Source organism: Acipenser ruthenus, chromosome 18 (genome assembly GCF_902713425.1).
Source record: "Acipenser ruthenus chromosome 18, fAciRut3.2 maternal haplotype, whole genome shotgun sequence".
Lineage (NCBI taxonomy): Eukaryota > Metazoa > Chordata > Actinopteri > Acipenseriformes > Acipenseridae > Acipenser > Acipenser ruthenus.
The window spans coordinates 2,604,176-2,622,981 of record NC_081206.1 but is presented as its reverse complement, the minus strand read 5'-3'; the positions used below and the strand labels follow the sequence as shown (position 1 = coordinate 2,622,981).

General features: G+C 45.0%; 1 protein-coding gene across 5 annotated transcripts in view; it reads right to left on the bottom strand.

Moving 5' to 3' along the window:
- The window catches only part of LOC117401392 (phosphatase and actin regulator 3-like), a 35,092-nt gene that overhangs the window by 4,040 nt on the left and 12,246 nt on the right, over nt 1-18,806 (bottom strand). For 4 of the 5 annotated variants that reach the window (XM_034905247.2, XM_034905250.2, XM_034905249.2 and 1 more), the window contains exons 2-9: nt 16,376-16,537; nt 15,760-15,837; nt 14,835-15,011; nt 14,190-14,366; nt 13,708-13,951; nt 13,400-13,632; nt 12,905-13,058; nt 2,184-2,239 (exon numbers count right to left, since the gene is read on the bottom strand). In XM_034905247.2, coding sequence (XP_034761138.2) covers nt 2,184-2,239; nt 12,905-13,058; nt 13,400-13,632; nt 13,708-13,951; nt 14,190-14,366; nt 14,835-15,011; nt 15,760-15,837; nt 16,376-16,537 — 1,281 coding nt within the window. The remainder of the gene's footprint in view (nt 1-2,183; nt 2,240-12,904; nt 13,059-13,399; nt 13,633-13,707; nt 13,952-14,189; nt 14,367-14,834; nt 15,012-15,759; nt 15,838-16,375; nt 16,538-18,806) is intronic. The other variant, XM_058990798.1, reaches the window with a different exon arrangement.

The window sequence follows — 18,806 nt, the reverse complement described above, 5'->3', positions numbered from 1 at the left end:
ACACGGACACAAGTGGATCTGGCAGCCCTCTGCAACAATATAACATGCCATGTTTGCAGCAGCTGCTCAGTAACAGCAGCACAGACATGCTTCCCTACCGGAGGGTTTAACTTGTCATGTGACTTTACTGACACCCTGCGCAGCACAGTGCACGTGCACAGGGGCTTTCCCATTCGCTCTGCAATGTAATGCTTGTTTTGAATAACATCTTTGAGCCTATAAAAGAGAGAGAGAGCGGTAACACACTGCATCTAGGAGTGAATAAAAAACACTCCTCAAATAAACAGCATGAGCGTTGTGAGAATGGAAACAGTAATGCAGCCCACAAGGTCATGCACAGTGAACGAATGCAGCCAGCAGTGTACGCTACATTCAGATTTGCAATACACAACCAAGGTCAAAAAATGAACCTTGATCAGGAATTCAGATCATTTTTAACGGTAACGTTTCTGCTTCTAATTACACAGCACTGTTGCTGCTGTTGTCATTCCCAGCTCAAGGTCCAATCCTCTGCCTGATGTGCAGAACACAGTGTTCCTGAAAGGAAAGCTGCTATTAAGCAACCGGCACACCGCTGAGGAGTAAGTGAGAGAGGGCACCTCTGCCCTCTTGCCATCAAGTCCATCAAGCATTGAAGGATCAGGGAGGAGTGTTATACATCACAACAACCCATCAGCACAAACCCTGTAGAGTTAGATACAGCGCAGCTGAAATGATCATTCAAAACTGGTGTTTGAGCCCTAAATCCAGCAGGTACTGTAAACGCTGGTGTTGCTGTTTCCAGAGAGCAGCTGGTACCCTGCACTCCAGTCAGTCATTCCCCTCGGGGGAATCCCCCAATGAAATGCTTGGCCTCCGTGTGGGGGTGAGAAGGCGCTACAGTAAAGGCTATCTGTGCACTTAGGCAATCTGAAATTCAAATGCACTGTGCAAATCAATACCTGAAACTGAATACTCCCCCAAGTCCCTCGCAAGCCCAAGCTGCTGTTATGTTTTATTGCTCGCCCTTTTCATTAAAGGCCCAACGGTGTCAGTAAAATGAGTTATTCTTGAGCCATTGTTTCCCCTGCTCAAGGTAGCGCTTTCAAGGCTAGAGTAAACGCAGCGGTGTGCTTTCAGGGTTTCACACTAATATGACATAGGGTTTGCTTTAAAGCATCACCCATATTAACAACAAAAATAAAACCTATTTACATTTGAGTTATATCTGTAGCTGTCAAAAAAATCTGTGACAAAACTCAATAAACAGGTGGATACAATGAATTGGCCTACTGTTGTTTTTTTGTTTTAAGGATAAGTGAAAAATGCATTTATTTGTATAAAAAGAACCTTTCCTATTCTTTGTCTTTGGGGGTTTAGTGTCAGGCACTGTCGCGTGTTTTTTTTTTTTTTGTGGTTTCTGAGGCGGTGTTAATTTAGCCTTGAGAGGGATACCCTTCTCTTGTGCTGCGCAGACAGCTGACTGGGATGCGTGGAGTCGCTTGCTAATAATACACCGCGGCTTCCTTCTACTGCGGTATTCTCCTGCCGGTGTCAACGGGACACAGTGCACACCTAACTGCGCTGTGTGCACAGCTCGCCAACGATACTGTCTGCAAATGACGATTAATAACTAAACTCGTGATTATGGAGGATACCTTTAATAAGGTATTTAAAAAAATAAAAAAAAATCACAGTGCACAGTATCCGAGGCAATCCCGAACCAACACCGACTGTAGCCTACCATCGGTGTCTGATCTGGTGGAAATCGTATCCTTAATGACTTAATGACCACTACCAATTATTCATAACAAGGTGACGTGTGTGTGTGTGTGTGTGTGTGTGTGTGTGTTTGTGTGTGTTTTATTCTGGTAAAATAAAGCACTGTATCTTGATGAATTATTTAGAGTCAGCCATAATAACATGATCGAAGCAGTATGCTATGCACGCAAACCTGGTATAAAAAACAAACAAACACAGGTATACCGAACCTGAATGTGCATTAATACAGCTACAAATCAATCATATTATTATTATTAATTATTAGTAGTAGTAGTAGTAGTAAAGCTGAATGCATGTTTTTGTCTGACGTGTTTTAATATAGATATCCCCTGCATATCATTGTGTAGAAATACAGTATTTACACAAAAAGACACTGTATGAACAGGTGTGTGCAGAAGTGGTGAAAAGGGTGGGGGACTTACGTTTTAGGATATTCCGGCTTTCCAGTTCCTCCACTGCCGGCCGCTGGCTTAGCCTCCTGCGAAAAAACACCAAAATCACGTTTTGTACCATGGTGTGGATCTGGGAAAATCACAGTCCTTTTCCAGCGCTCTCCTAACTCCTCAGATCCCCGGCGAGAGGGGCGATAACAGGCGAGACTCGTATCAAAAGAAGCCAAGCTGCACACTCCCCCTCCGCGCTCCGTTAGGAAGAATTCAAGACCAGCAGACTCGGCCAACATCGAGGAAAAGATTCAGCGCTCCAGGATGTATAATAATAATAATAATAATAATAATAATAATAATAATAATAATAATAATACTGTAAAAATAACAATACAAATCTGTATACAAATATAAATGGTCAATTTATCAAAACGGCGCGCATCACATAAGTCCCTTATGTCCTCTTGCAGATGCTCAAGATTCAAATGCTGCCAGTTCTGCCTCGCAACCTGGGTTGTCGTGATCCAAGTGGTCAAGCCTCCTTTTCTTCCGTGCATAATAGAGGCGGTGCCAGAGAAATTCCCACGCACCCTCACATCTCCGCGGAAAATACTGCTGCAGTCAGGACGATCCTATTACACCGAGGCTTCCCCCATCTCGATTTCACGCTGCACTGACTAACAACCTCGTCCGCTCAATGCAACACCCTCTCCGGCTCTCAATCTAAAGAGTATCTGTCTGTCTCAAACCGCCTCTCTCAATCCAAAAAAATATATATATTTTTTTATCTCAGCACAGCTATTCTGCCTCCTTGACAAACGCAATCTCGCCGCATCTATACCGAGAGGTGCAGGAGAAAATGGAAATCTCCTTAGGGGTACATAAAAATGCGTCTTATCAGTTTTACAACGTGCACCCGTGCGTATACCGCAGACTGCTGCTCCCGGCGCCGCTCGCTGTTCTTGTCACTGCAGAGAACGATTAATCCGTGAAATCGGCTGATCTACGTGTCCCCCCTGCCCCGCCCTCTGATACCGCCGTTCTGTACCCGGGAGGCTACGCTGCTTGCAAATCTCCTTCTAGCACTGCTGCTTCTTCCAAATCAAGAGGTATCGCCAGTAAAGATCCACGAACAGACCCACGGTGTAGCACAGCAGCATTCAACAGCACGATGTGTTCTTTGTAATCAAAAGCAGGTATCGCGATAGGAGTAATAAATAATACAGATGTACAGAGAAGCGCTTCCCCGTCAGTGTATTGCATTTTTATTTTATTTGAAGTGATGAAGGTTTGATGTATTTTGTTTTCTATAGAAACAATGAAAGATGTGTAAACAGGTTTTCATACAGAATAATATATATATAGTCTCTGATGCTAGAAACTTACTTTAAGAAGACATGCATTGGATTATAACCAGCAGTGGTTATATTGGGCAGCAGTGTGGAGTAGTGGTTAGGGCTCTGGACTCTTGACCGGAGGGTTGTGGGTTCAATCCCCAGTTGGGGGACATTGCTGTTGTACCCTTGAGCAAGGTACTTTACCTAGATTGCTCCAGTAAAAACCCAGCTGTATAAATGGGTAATTGTATGTAAAAATAATGTGATATTTGCATAATGTGATATCTTGTAACAATTGTAAGTCGCCCTGGATAAGGGCGTCTGCTAAGAAATAAATAATAATAATAATAAATAAAGAATGCCAGAGTCACAGTGATGGCGTGTTCTTTCTTTCAATCTCTTTTAAAATGTAACACCCTTAGGACTGTCCTCACAGACACTATGTTCTCTATAAATGTGTATTGATTTTTCATGGAAATGAGTTAAATATAGACACAGGGCTATAAATATGGTATCAACAAACACTACTGGTGCATGTAAACTGTTATGACTTTGTTTGGAGAAAAACCTTTTAAAATCATGAATAGAACTGTACCACTGTAATATTTACATTCATTGCCCTCCCCAGACTTTGCCTGTTGTCAGAAGTGCAACGTGTCAGGCTTTCAGGATGAAGGATTGTTTAACTGCTGCAGAATGCAGAGAGGAATTCCCTAAAGCATTCCAGAACACAAGCATGCTGGAATGCAAGTAGGCAGAACGCCACTGGCATTTCCTACCCCCCACCCTGTTCCTTAAAAACGTTCTGGAATGCACCCATTGTGTTGGCTCAACACAGGTGCCCACGTATTTACTCCTTATAATCACTGCTTGTATTGACACTAGCAGGGCTTCTGAAAAGACACAAACAGGGACTCATCATGCAGCAGAGCCCTTGTTTCATATACCTCGAGTCAGCGTTCCCCCTGGCTGGGGGGCTGTTTGTTTGTTGAGATGGAAGAAAGGAAGAACCACACAAACACAGCTGCTGCCATGCATGGGCAGGGGATAAAGAGGACTGTGTGGGAGCAACCCAGACTGGATTAGAACCAAGAACAGATGGACTACACTCCGGCAAGCTTGGGGTGCCTTAGGAATGCCTTGTGCTCTGGCCTGCCTTGTATGTGTATCTCTCTCTCTCTCTCTGTCTCTCTCTCTGTCTGTCTCTCTCTCTCCCATTAAAGAGCTGTGCACACACAGCGCTGCCTCGTAATTGCATGATTCCATTTTGAATTTGAATAATTCTCGGTGAGACTGTAAATTCGACTTGTACTACACTTCACTGTACAAGCACCCTTCACCAGTTCACTGTATTTCTTTTTTTATCTGCATGTAAGACAGATAGCAGCATCACGGTAGCACTGTAAAAATAATAAGGCATCGTGTGCATCACTGCGCCTTAGTCACAAAGACTGCATTTCACTCTGTTCCACTCAGTAATTAAACCCCCAGGCCCAGCTCAGCGCTGTGCTCGCTGCAGGGGTTACGCCCCCTACAGGTGGGCAGGGATAATACTATCGCTGGCACCACTGGGGAGGGCTTTGCAGATTATCTGCAACACAAAAAAAAATTCTGAAATGCATAAATACGACCAAACCTTCTTCTGGAGATTGGAGATCCTTTCGCATCCTTTTTTGCAGATTCTAGTGGTGTAATAAATGTAAGAAATGACAATTCAATTCCATTTGTATGGGGGGCGTTCATAATGACTTCTCGTTGGAACGTTTTGTCAGAGGAGTGAGCCAGTTTTTTTCTATCACACACATTCTGCTGCAGCTGGGGCTCCAGTGGCGACGCACACGAGACGCAGATTTCTATATTGCTCGACGGAGTTAAAAATAACCCTGTGCTATTTTGATCCAATTATGTTTTCTGGCCAACATCTGCTGTACCTCAAGTGAGCTGCAAATGACTGTGGCCCAGTTCTAAAATTAACACAGCTGTTCACAAGTCACCTGAGCTAGCTCTGCACAAAACCGAACAAATCACATCAAAATAATGTGTTTTTTACTTTTTAACCCTTTTCGGCAGTCCTCCCAAGATTAAAGCTGAAAAAAAATGTCCTTCAACAGCGCTGGCGCTTCTGAACATAAAGACGCGCAGGCTGATCAAGCCTGTATTACACAGCTGACAACCAGAACTGAAGAACAGCTTCTGAACTCAAGCACCAAAGCACAGACCAGGGAACAAAAGAGCATGTGACTGAAGTCATTGCCTTTAGAACCGCTCTGAATCGTGGAAAAGTAAGCGGACAGTAACAAACTCAACTTCATTGTTATTACATTCCTTTGGGTGAAAATGTTTGTCATCCTCATTTCAAATAATGTTGCAGAGCAATTATGCTAAGCAAGACTCCTACCCAGCCACTGTGCTGCACAGACCTGTGCCAATTACCCTCCCACTTACCCTCCACAGCGTCATCGTTACACCGTCCTCTATACCCTTCTATGGTGATTGATAAAGGATCCACTGTGTGCAGTAATTTAATGCTAACACACTGCATACAATGCCTCAAAAGTGTATCATTCCTGCTGCTCACAGTCGTATGTTTGTTTAAATACTTGGATTTTTTAAAAAGCCGCTGCAAGGATAGCATTGCCATAATCAGAATTTAAGATGGCAGAGGAGCGGAGACCTTCTCTATAGATAAGATTCACGTATCTGCCTCTCCCTCTCCCCAGGGGTGGAATCCTGGAACGAGACAAGCAGCTCTGGCTTCACTTCCTATTAGAGAGCAAGCTTAACACTGATTCAAGATGAAGCTATCTGCTGTAGCTTTACTATCTCCTACATTGCACTTGACAGTTGTTCTCACGTCTGAGCCCCATGCTCCTCTCTTCCAAGCCGCAGCAATCACCTCTCTTTCCTAGATGCAACGTGAGCGGCTGGCATTCAGAGAAGCACAGCTACCACAGGCTTTCCAAGGCAGTCACTTGCTGCCTGTTCCTAAACATTCGGGGAGAAGACGGTTTCCAAAAAGGTGTTCTAGACATCTTCAACACCGTTGCTGTAAGTGCCATGGGCCATGTTTATACCATTAGCGTGGAGGTAGCTGTGTTGTGAAGCCCGACCCGGCTCAGTAATGTGCTGGTTCAGTCTGGCAGGGACGCGGACGGGGCAGCGGGTCGGATCAGGTTCTCGGGGGGAGGCAGCAATGCCGTCGGAAGCCTCTTGCCACTGTTCATTAAAAATCACCTTTAATCTGGGTGTAAATAAAGTGTTGCGTTTGGTGGTGGTTGGCAGGGACTGCCAAAAACATGTGAGAATGTGGCTGCTCCCAAACGAGATCACTGGTGTCAATTGGGAACAGCCACAGACTATAAAAAGAGAGCTTGCAGCTCCATTAGATGAGAGATCACCAGGGAGCTGGATTAAGAAGTGAAGTGAAGTGAAGTGAAGTGAAGTGACGTGACGTGAAGTGAAGTGAAGTGCTGTCTAGAAAGGAAAAGGTGTTGTGTTAAAGCTACACTTGTGTGTAATAATGTGTTTGGCTGTGTTTCAACTGCAACCTCTAGGCTGTGTTTTCCTACTGTTTCTGCCTTGACCATCGGCCACTCTTTAACTATATATATATATAGCAGTCTGGTGTCTCTGTGCATGTGCACCTCATGTCAGTCTTGCCATCAAAGTAACCAGAGAAATGCCAAGTACAGCTTGCTTATGTTTTTATTTTTCATTTAGTTTATTTTCCCCAGATCAAAGAGGTTAGAAGCTCACCTCCCCGCCTACCCCAAGTGTGCCGAGACTGACAACAAAGAGTTTCTTTTTCCAGAAAGCAAAAAATAAACAGAACCTGCTTTTCATGTGCGCCTCATCAATGATTCATCAGATACCTGCCCGGTCCAGTCCCAGACTCTCTGAATTATTAACACAGCAGCCCTGTGGTGGAGCTCATTGATCCTGCTGTGGAACAGCCTTTCTGTCCTGGTCTCTCCCCTGCAGAGCTGCACATGACCAGGGTGCTCGTGAGGACACCTGCTGAGCAGTGTGGCTGCCGAGAGCACTCCTGACATGAAGGTCACATGATCCACGTGACTCCCCAAACCATTGCCTTTTCATTTATAAAGGTCGCTGTTTACTGTTTATAAAGAAAACCGAAATGTTATGTATTAAAATAAATTATCCTCTTCACCTTCACTGAGTTCTAGACAAAGCGTTTGTCTAAAAGTCTCTTTCAGTATCACTGCTGCAGGACCATGATAGTTTGGTTCACAGAGAGGCACAGAGGGCTACATCTAGCTAACAGTCAGGCAGGTATTTTAGCATATTACTTACATGATTTCAACTCATGTTTTAATTTATTTTTAATCTTCAATTTTTTAAATGCACACATAAAGGTATGATAAAAGAACTCAGAAAGACACACTAGAACTCCTTTGACCTGAAGAGTAAACCTCCAAGGACCGTCCTGTACGTAACTCCACTTCTCTAATAAATATCTAAAAACAAATGACCTAAAAAAAAAGACTGACACGAGCCAAGATTATTCTGGGAACACTAAGAATAGCACCTTCTCAATCAATTCCGAAGTGTCGACGCAGAGATCCGAGATCTGTCAAGGGCTAGGCGGCGTTTAATTGCTTTCAATATTCATCTGAAGATTTTAACTCTGTAACTTCCGGACCTTCCTTTGGAATAATAATGCTATTAACTGAAGGGTCTCAGGGAAGCTTTTGGGTGCTGCTTCTGTCCATGCTAACTTGCTCAATGGTGCAGCCTTCCTCCATCCCACCACACCATTGTGTCATTTTAAACAGACACAGTTGACATCGCCCATTCAGTTTCAAATAAGAATGTCTGATTGATCTATTGACCTGTGACAACTGTGATGGTCTGGATGTGTTCCAAAGACAAAAAAAATGGAGACAGCTGATTGCCTACTTTTTAAAATCTATGTGCATGAATCCGTCCTATGCTGTGGATGTCTGTATATTGCCTGTGCAGATGTTTATTTCAGTTCCTTCAGTGCAGCCCGTACAATATAAAGAGTTACTGTGCTATACCTTTGTCAAAGCACAGCAAATATCCACCTAATAAGGGATAAGGAAAACTAAGGATTCAATGTAGTTGTCCAGTTATTGAACTGTATAAATAGATAGAGATAGCCACATGCCTTTTGGTAATTGTGCAGCCAATATAATGTATGCTACTCAGACTCCTGATGGAAACTGCACCCGATAATATCACCTCATCCAGGGTTTAAACAGCTGTGCTACAAGTCTGTCCTGTTTATATTTGACTATATATTCAATACAACTCTGTAGTTTTGATATTTCGATCTGCCACTGTTAAATTGAATAAATAGACCCACACATACCTAACCGTGTTCTTATAAGGACCCTGTTAATACTCTATATACCACCCGTACTTCACTTTATATAACAACGCTGAGCTCACTTTCATTTCTTAATATCATTGGTTGATCTATACTGTATTCCCTTTCCCAAGCATTCCTAAATAATCTTCCTGTATATCATTGTACAAGCCCATATATCACTGACTGATCTCTTTGTGCAGTCAGTGATATAATTGTGTATATCATTGTACAAGCCCATGTTTAAGTAAGCAGTCACACACACAGATATTCAAATTGCATCTCTCCACTGGACTTGCCTGCATAAATATTTTAACAAATGAAATTAAAGATCCTTCCTGCTGCCGCGGCACAGACACGCTAGAACTTCCAAGAACTTTATTGATCTGGGGTTGCCTAGCAACCGACGTTGCCGTTGAAATTGTAAAGAATGAGATTTGATGAAGGTGGCAGCAGACAGACCAGGCTACTGTAGCTAGGGAATGTGTTCTGAATAACAAGCAGCATCTCCTTCTTCACGACTAGGTCTCAAAGCATTCTGTTAAATGTGAGATTTTAATGTGAGATTTTAAAGTTTTAGATCATAATTGATATCAGGTGAGGCTTAAATGGAATAATAATTATGCACTTAAAGTAGTGTTGGGACAAACATGTATTTTTAATCTAGCAAATCTCAGAAGTAAAATGAAACCCCACACCACACCCAATTACTTCATAAACAAATGAGAGAAACACACCTAACATTATGCATTGCTATCCTCTGCACGATTGCATTGTTTGCTATACCATAATCAGTGCGCATATGATGCTAAGGTCATTTCTGCCATTCCATGACCTTGAAAATACATTTGAAGCAACAGAATATAATCGAACTTCAAGCAATAGAATAGTCAGATATCAATAGTGTAAGGCTGTTCTTAAAATATATGCTTTCATTTAACTGATCCAGCTGCCATTCAGAACCTGTTCATAGTCTGCAATGAAAGACCGAAGGAATGTATTCATTTAAGACAAAATGCGAATACATCTAAAACACGGGCATCTCCGAATGCAAGAGTTAAAAATAACTCCATCAGATGCCATGCGTGGGCGCCAGTATAATGCCTCACGGATTCTCGCGCTGGCGGTGAAGACAGGCTGTTCAGAAGAAAATGCTAAAGAGAATAATTAGTGCACTCCTACACGATTCCTAGTGGAGTCCCTGACTCCTCCAAGCTCCGCTTTGTTCACCCGAGTGTTTCACCAGGAGGAGGGGGAGCTGCTATTCCGGGGGCTGGGAGCTATATTTAGCAGCTGCAGGCTCTTGTCCCCTCTGAAATGCCATTTCTAGAATGCTATAGATAGAAAGGCCAGCATCGTGGTTCTAAAATTGGAAACATCGATAAGGGCTGTTTGCCAATCCTCCCTTTTTCTGCCAGTAGCCATTCCTTTGAGGTGATCTGTGCTCATTTATTCCAGCTTCACAACAGCATTGTGAGGGGTTAGACGAGCTTGACTGGCTGGGAGAATGTGGATTTGTTTCACATCCATTCTGGGGCTGAATCATTCGACGTGAGCAATCGCAAGCTGACTGGGGATGCCTGAAATAAGGTAAATCCTTCCTGATCAGCCAACAGGAAACAAAGAGGTGATCTTGCAGGCATTACTACTTGCGAGGAAAACTATAATTTCCCCTTAGATTTCTCAATTATCTCTTCTCTCCTGATCACTGTGTAGCTGACCTACAGTAGATGTTTAAGGTGGTCAAATTGATCCGGCTGGCTTACAAGATCAGATAATAATGCATAAGAATGTATTGTAATGCCTTTCACAAGCATTCCTAATTTCTATTCATATTTCAAGGACATCAATTTGAAGTAAAAAAAATGCTTTGAGCCATAGGATAAAGATAAACTGGATTTACAGACGGCCACATTCTCATAAATCCTACCTAATAAATATATAAATAGCAGCTATGGAGACCATAATAATCCGCAGGGTTCTCGTTCACATAAATGATCCAAACTGCAGGTCAGACACCTGCTGGCCGACCTGCTCTTCAAATAGATGACCTTTCACCTCCCAAGCAGCTACACCTAACTCCAAACACCCCAGGTCTCAGCTCTTCAACTCCACATGGTCCCAGAATAGAACAACTGACTCATCATTAATCAACACTGCTGGACAATAAGGAATCAGAAATCAGCAATTAGGAAATGTACAGCAGATACAAAGGCTGTAGAGCACAGGAAATGACATGCATCTGAACAGCTGCTTTTCACACAGGAGACATGAATTCAAAATATTAAAGCAATCCCTGGAATGGCCCAAACAACTATGAAACAGGAGTCACTGGCTGTGCAGCTCTGCCAAATGAAGAAGGGTGTCCCAAGCACTGCTTTCTGTGCATGCACAACCTCTCACCTCACAACCCTGCATCCTTCAGCCAGCAGGTCCAGCCTCGTGCAATATTGATTCAGCTTGCATGCTTACACAAGCTGGTTCTGCTTTGCACTTAACCTTATGTAAGTTGCACCATGGGATAACACAGTAGCTAAGACTACACATTATCCGTGACCTTATTTCTGTGCCTGTGTAATTATTTAAGAAACTAACAGCTGCATTTAATTGTGCATGAGATGCAGCACCTTGTTTTCAATGGGATCTCCAAAGATAATATACACAGCAACATCTAATTCTATCTTCATAAAACCATATGCAAATACAGGTGTGTGTACATATATATATATATATGCACCACAATCCAGTTTGTCTTATTTTGCTTTAGCTTAATTTCTTTGCCATCCAGTGCCGTCAGTCCTCACTCACACCCCAAACCACAAACCCTCCTCCCCAACCCTGCCTGCCATTCCCCAGCCACCACTGCCTGCTAATCCCTCTATTAGCTGGATGTGACCGACAAGCCTTTCCACAGGTAGAGCAGCCTGACACCATGCAGAACAGCCCCAGTGGGACAGCCTGCTTATAACACCATGAACGACTTCCAGAGCGAGAGAGAGAGCGCTAGCGAGAGCGAGAGCCAGCCCATTGACTGCACGCCCACACGCCTCTCACAGAAACACTCACGCCTCCTTCGCTGCTCTGGAGACTTTTAATAATTCATTGAACGTCAGACTTCATAGCCTGTCGAGGTACACGATTACTCCTCCTGGACCCAGATTTGGTTTTCAATATTTATTTCACCCCATTCTGTGAATTCACACTTTGTTTGTGACTTATACCGGGGATTATCAATTGATTATTAAAACTGTGATTTCTTAGACTGGAATTGTATCCTACCATTCAGTGCCACTCGCTGGCAAAAGGTTGTAATTGCAGTTTAACAGAATACTATACAATGCCACTTCATGTACCATTTGCCTTAAGGATCTCAAGTCAAGGGAACATCAAATCTATCTGAAGAGTCCGAAAAAAAGAGTCTAACATGAATTCTTCCTCCAACAGATTGCATAACACGTTCAGTAAATCACTGAGATTAGAATTATCCTGGTGAGAAAAGCAGCCATTATAATGTACTTCAAATCCAGAGGCTAATGATGCAATTCAAGAGAATGAATGGAACTGCGTAGCTGTGCTATTTATAGAGCCATCTCGAAATGAGCCGACTGGTACAAATGCATCAGTGCCCATGAATAAGAGCAACATTATCTCTTCGAGAGACATGAATAGATTTAAACAGTGCGATGCACAGCATTCCAGGGGACACTCAAACGTAAAGCTTTCTAACAATCTCACTTCTTACAACTGCTGCCCTCCGGGTACCACGTGATTGTGTTAGATTCTTTTATTATTATTCACATGTTCTGGGTTAACTGGAGCATTTCATCCCTACCCCACCACTGGAAATACAATTCAACTGGAGCCTCGTAATCAAACAGCAGTATGACTGCTGGGGCCAGTTAATTCACGGCATAAAAAACAATCTATATTGATTGCATAAGGGCAGCTCACTTCTACTGTGTATACAAATTCAAAGCAGTAATAATGCTTATTTTGCAAGTTGTACATTTTGCAGAAACGAGTGAACATCCCATGTTTTCCAGTGTTTTGTCCCGCGTGGTTCTTACTTGGAGAGCTTCAGCTCGATCTGTTGCCGGATCTCTTGCCGCTCCTCATCGCTGCGCACTGGGAAGATGTTGCGATCCTCCAGCTCCTGCTTGCTGGGCCGGTTCCGCAGCTTCACTGTCAGCAGCTCCTTGTGCATCCTCCGAGGCAGCGTGCCTGAGAGGAGAGGAGAGGGGAGGAGAGGAGAGGAGGAGGAGGGGAGAGGAGAGGGGGGGAGGAGAGAGGAGTGGAGAGGAGGAGAGGAGAGGAGAGGAGAGAGGAGGGGAGGGGAGAGGAGGAGAGGAGAGGGGAGGACAGGGGAGAGGAGGGGAGGGGAGAGGAGGAGAGGGGAGGGGAGGGGAGGGGAGAGGAGGGGGGCCATTAGTGACTGCTGACTGCTGTCCACCAACCACCTACAACCCCCCACACAACTCACCATTCACAGTTAGACGAAAATGTCCTATATAACATTCCAGTGATTAAAAGGTTAATTTCCTGACTGTGCTGGCGAGACTTACCCGAGATGATGGAGTCATTCCAGCTGTCCTGGTCCTGGGGCAGCCCGGAGGCGTCGGTCCGACACTCATCCAGTCTCTCGTTCTCTTTGTTCTCGTCTGAGTCCTTCCCCGCACCCTGCTTGCTCTCGGGGACCCCCGCGCCCCCCGCCGGCTCCCTCTCTGTGCTGGAGGTGCGTGACAGACGACCCTCCGACCTCCTCTTCGGCGACGGCCTCATCTCCTTCCTGAGGAAACTGCAATAAGAGTGCAGGGGATGAGAAGGGAGCGAGAAGCTGTCCAAGGCATTGGAAATCATGGCGAGCGCTCACCTGTCCTGCCGGTGCTTGATGGCCAGGGCCCGGTGCAGCTCCTCGATGATGCAGCTGGGGGGGAGCGGGGGGTGGATGATGCCCATGTGAGGGGACCCTGTGGGGGGCGTGGCGTGCTGCCCTCGCAGGGGGCCTGTTGGCTGCTGCTCCAAACCCATCACAGCAGAGCCCGGCTCTTTGGGAAGGATGGAATTCCTCAGGATGGGAGATAACGGATTCTGCCCTGCCGATTCAGAATGGGATCCTGGCAGGGAACATGGAGACAGGGATTACTGCACATAGTGATATAGTGGAGGTAGAAATACCGGTATGACTATTAATAATACCAGCATTATAATGTTACAAAAACATGTACCTAGGTTACAGTAAGATACATGTATCAACATACACAATACAGCTCTGCAATACAGGAACTTATTCAGAGGCAGCTGTAGTACTGAAGCAGGACGCTTTTTGGAACGATCCCTTTCGGGGCAGCTCACCTTCCGTGCCCCCCAGCTTGTTCAGGAATTTGGCGGGCAGGCCAGGTGCGGGAGGGGGGCTGGGGTGTCCTGTGGGGGAGTCCCCCTCCTCCTGGTTCTCAGGGGAGTCGTCGGCAGGGGGAGGCAGCGAGGGCTTGTCCTCAGAGCTGGGGCTCAGCTCCCCCACAGTCTCGCTGTCTGTTGGAAACCACAGAAACAAACATCACTGCGTGACTAACGCATGGTGTTTGCTATATTATGGGTATCCTGTCTTTTGGTTCTGGTACAAGTTGCTGCTGGACTGCTGCTCTGTTCACACATTGAAATCCTCTTGCATTACAGTTGCAATGCAAACTGCAGTTCAGTCAGAAACCCCTCAAACACATACAGTACTATTTCCTGCATTACACTGCAGCATTTTCTATTGCACTTTGATTTCAACTAAAGTCTGCTATTTGTGGACAGCAGTACCATCGTCCAAACACTGAAGAGGCTTCTTATTGTAAACATAGACCTTACACACAGCCGCTGTGTACTGTGGGATTTTTATACTGTGTTTTTTTATTGAACATAGGATGCCCTCTGGTGGTTGTATACAGCCCAACATTCACGGAACTGTGAAGGTCAAGGCTGTGCAACGAGCTGAACGTGCAGCTGGTGCTCTACCTGTGGAGGTGATCTCCTTATCCGAGCCCATGTCCTCCAGAGTGTTGAGGTTGACCAGGGGGGCCATGCCCTCCTCCTCCTCCTCCTCTTCCTCAGCGTCCGAGGACCCCAGCGTGGGAGTGTCGGGGTCCCCGGGGGTCACCCCACAAGCCAGATCCTGGTCCTTCCCGTCTGAGTCTGTAAGGGGAAGGAGGTATCAAAAGGGGTGCAGGTAGAGTTGGGTGCTGCTCGGATGAGAGCGAGTCCCTTCTTTCTTCATTGTGTGAGCTGAGTTTAAATTGAATTTAAAAGGAACCACAGTTCTAATGTTAGCTGGCACTGTGTGTGAAGCAAAGATAATAAGAGTGTTAGGCATGAGTGATTTTAACAAAGCATTCAGATTTTATCACATCCCTCATCGAAGACTCAAAAGGATGAAATGTGATTGTATGTTTGGTACATTTTCTTTTATGTAAAACGTTATGGCAAAAGTTTATTAACAAGACGGGCGCTTGAATATCAGGAGTTTTAAGGGTGAAAAAAATTAATCTTGCAGACAGTTCTCCAGTTCAAACTCCGGTTATAAAGAGTAAAGCTTCATGAGCCATAACTGATCTGGCTGGTATTGGCTGGATTTTGTTATTGCCGCATTTCTGTGAATTATGTAAGCTGCTGCATCCTTCCCCAGGATCACATTGAGCTCAGGGAGCGATCTCTGCAAGGCAGGTATATATGGAGTTTATACAGGATCACACTGAGCTCAGGGAGTGATCTCTGCAAGGCAGGTATATATGGAGTTTATACAGGATCACACTGAGCTCAGGGAGTGATCTCTGCAAGGCAGGTATATATGGAGTTTATACAGGATCACACTGAGCTCAGGGAGTGATCTCTGCAAGGCAGGTATATATGGAGTTTATACAGACATGCCTCCAGCTCCACTCACCTTGTTCCATCATCTCCGCCAGTCCTTTCCGCACCAGCTCATCGCGGCTCTGCCGTGCAGCCACCTTCCTCTCCAGCGCTGTCAAGAGACACCAGAAAGCAGCCGTGAATTCACTGAACACGCCCTCGCACTATTCCTGATGCAAGGCAAGACTCACTGCATACTGCTGTGTGTGAGAACTGATGTAACCAACGCAAGATGCCATTCATGTGAGTGCGGAAGGACGCAGAAGCATGTCAAAAACGATTGACAGCGAAGAGGTTAAATCACCCATGGTGTGAAGGATCAGAACCCCATTCATGAATCTGCAGCAGCATCCCAAAGCACACATATTATTAATAAATAAACTGATAAGCTCTGGTGCTTGTTTGATCATGAGTTTACAAACCAGACATCAAAACATCACAGATTTATACATTTTCTTTGAGGTTTAAAGATCACAAGCCAAACATCTCACTGTGAATAATTTCACCAAGTCACACATTCATTTATTTAAGAAAAAATCTATTTTATACTAATTTATGGATCGGGGAACTACCAGAAAACAAGAGCAGAGCCAGCCTATGAAGGGAGCCCCCCCCCCCCCCCCCCGACTCCTCGCTCAGACAACACTCACCTGTGGAGTTCTGCTTCAGCTTGTCGTTTTTCTTTTTCCTCCATTTCCAGGGTTTGAAGATACGCCCCAGTGTGGCCAGCTTGCTGTTGCGACGGATCGGGGGGGTCCGCACCCCCGACACCAAGCAGCCAGAGTGCAGCGCCCTCTGCTGGTCCATCACATCTACAGCAACAACAAAATACCAGGTTAGGATGACACCCCAATCAGCAACACAGCACGCAGGTATTTACATTGTTAAAATTCAGTGCTGGCAGAGAGCTCAGCACTGGATGTCTGTAAAGACAGTTAATGTCATCCAGATAGCTCAGTACTGGGGATCAGAGAGCCAGTAAACTATGCATCAGCTACAGAGTCACTTACAACGACGTCTCACCCGAAAGACGGAGCACAAGGAGGTGAAGTGATTTGCTCAGGGTCACACAGCGAGTCAGTGAGTGAGCCGGGATTTGAACCGGGGACCTCCTGGTTACAAGCCCTTTTCTTTAACCTCTGGACCTACAATGTGTGAACATTGAACTACAGTACATTTATATTGTGAGACTAACTGTACACTTCTTATTAAGAGAATTACATTATGTCCATAGACTTGTACCAGCACATTGCCACACTCTCAAAAAGAGAAGTGCTGCATAAGAAAGAAAGAACTCTAAAGTTGGATCAGTGAAGGGTTAAGCCAGGTTCAGGTGCTGCTGTTCAGTTCTGTGGTAGGAATCAGGGCTGGGGAATCCCGTGCACTCTGCAGACTCCAGACACACAAACACATCATCACGCATTTATAAGACTGCTGTGTCTCCACAGGGGACTGCCGGTTCATTCAGCTTTAAGGAGAGCCGTCAATCCAGACGTGCATGCGTTCAAATTGAACTTGGCAGCCTCCTTTATTTAAACCAAGCAGTCTGGCGTGCTGAGCACCTGAAGAGCAGCCGAGGCTTGGTGCCTCGGGGGAGTAACATGCAGGGGATTCTGTCATTCACGTACCCAGGCCACAGGATCGAACCCAGCCCAAGGGGCTTAAAGGAGGCAAGCTGCCCAGTCACACTGCAGTGACAGTGCAGTCAGTGGAGAAGCAGCAGCACTGTCAGACTGCACAGGGGGGTGTGTAGTGAATTGTGTGACTTCCCTTTTTCTGGTACCTGATACAGACCCATCTGCCCCGCTCCATGCGCGGTCATGGGATGGTATTTATTCTAATGCTAGTCTCTTTGCTGTGGACGAACGGCAGTCTCAATACTGACCACTCTAACCAGTAATATAGCAGTGGGTAGGGTGCCATGTACAACATAACTGTTAATAAGACAGAGTATTTAAATGGTCACAGTGACTAGAGGGGGATAGCCTAATGAACTCTGATGCTTGCCTTGAGAAAGGTTTAATCTCATTAAAATAAATAATGCAATACCCAGCCTAGACTCGCTGCTTAAGAGCGAGAGACTTTAGACAGCTGCAGCGTTCCTATTAAAAACTAGAGGTCTGCGTCGGCTGGGAAGCCTAGTCCAGTAAACTTTCACTCAGGGGACGGCTGAACTAGACTGAAAATTAAAGTGAAACACGTCTAACTTCTCAGGGAGTCCGTCTGACTAACACGTCACAGCAAATGCAGCAGCAGCACCAGCAGCAAGACAGGGTAAGGCCACGGTTGCCATGGATACCGCTCCACAACCCGCAAGCAGTTGGGAGGAGCGGAGGTGACGTCATACAGTAAGAAGAACCAAGAAAGGGTAAAAGGACCAAGCGAGCTGCTTGTGTGTAGAATGCAAGACGGCATTAGTCGAGGATGCTTTTAAAAACAGTAGGTGTAGTAAACTCCGCCCTACCTGTAAATTACAGGGTCATTTAATTTTCAGCACTGCATGCAGGTTGCTGTTGGTTTTAAAATGTTTTACGATTTGATGTTTTCATTTACATACCGTGTATTCTACAATGCCATTGTTTATGCAGGTGGTCACATGATTTGTTTAGCCATTGCTAATGACAATATTAACAATAACATAATATATTAAAATTACAATATATACATAAATACACACATGCATAAATAGCAAACAGGCACATATTTGCATGAGTGTATTTGCATGATTGCTATTTTTATTGCATTAAAGCTGGCGGTAAATAACGTTGGTGAGATTCATATTACAGTACAATGTTTACTTGCCGGTGTCAGTGGAGTGCCTAACAATCTGTGTGGATGCGACCTCGCCATACAGTCAGCCTAATCCAGCCACGCTAGAGCCACACCACAGTAACAAAGATCACGCCTCCTGCAACCGATGTCGGTTTAGCGCAGTTCTGCTGGCTTCGTGTTTTCTGTACATGAACGCCAAGATTCGTCCTGACTGACTGACAACGCGAAGCGAATCGTGTAAACTGCGAAACTCCAGAATCTCCGCAGTATGCTTGTCATTCAAATTCAGTGTGTGTGTTTTTTTAAAAA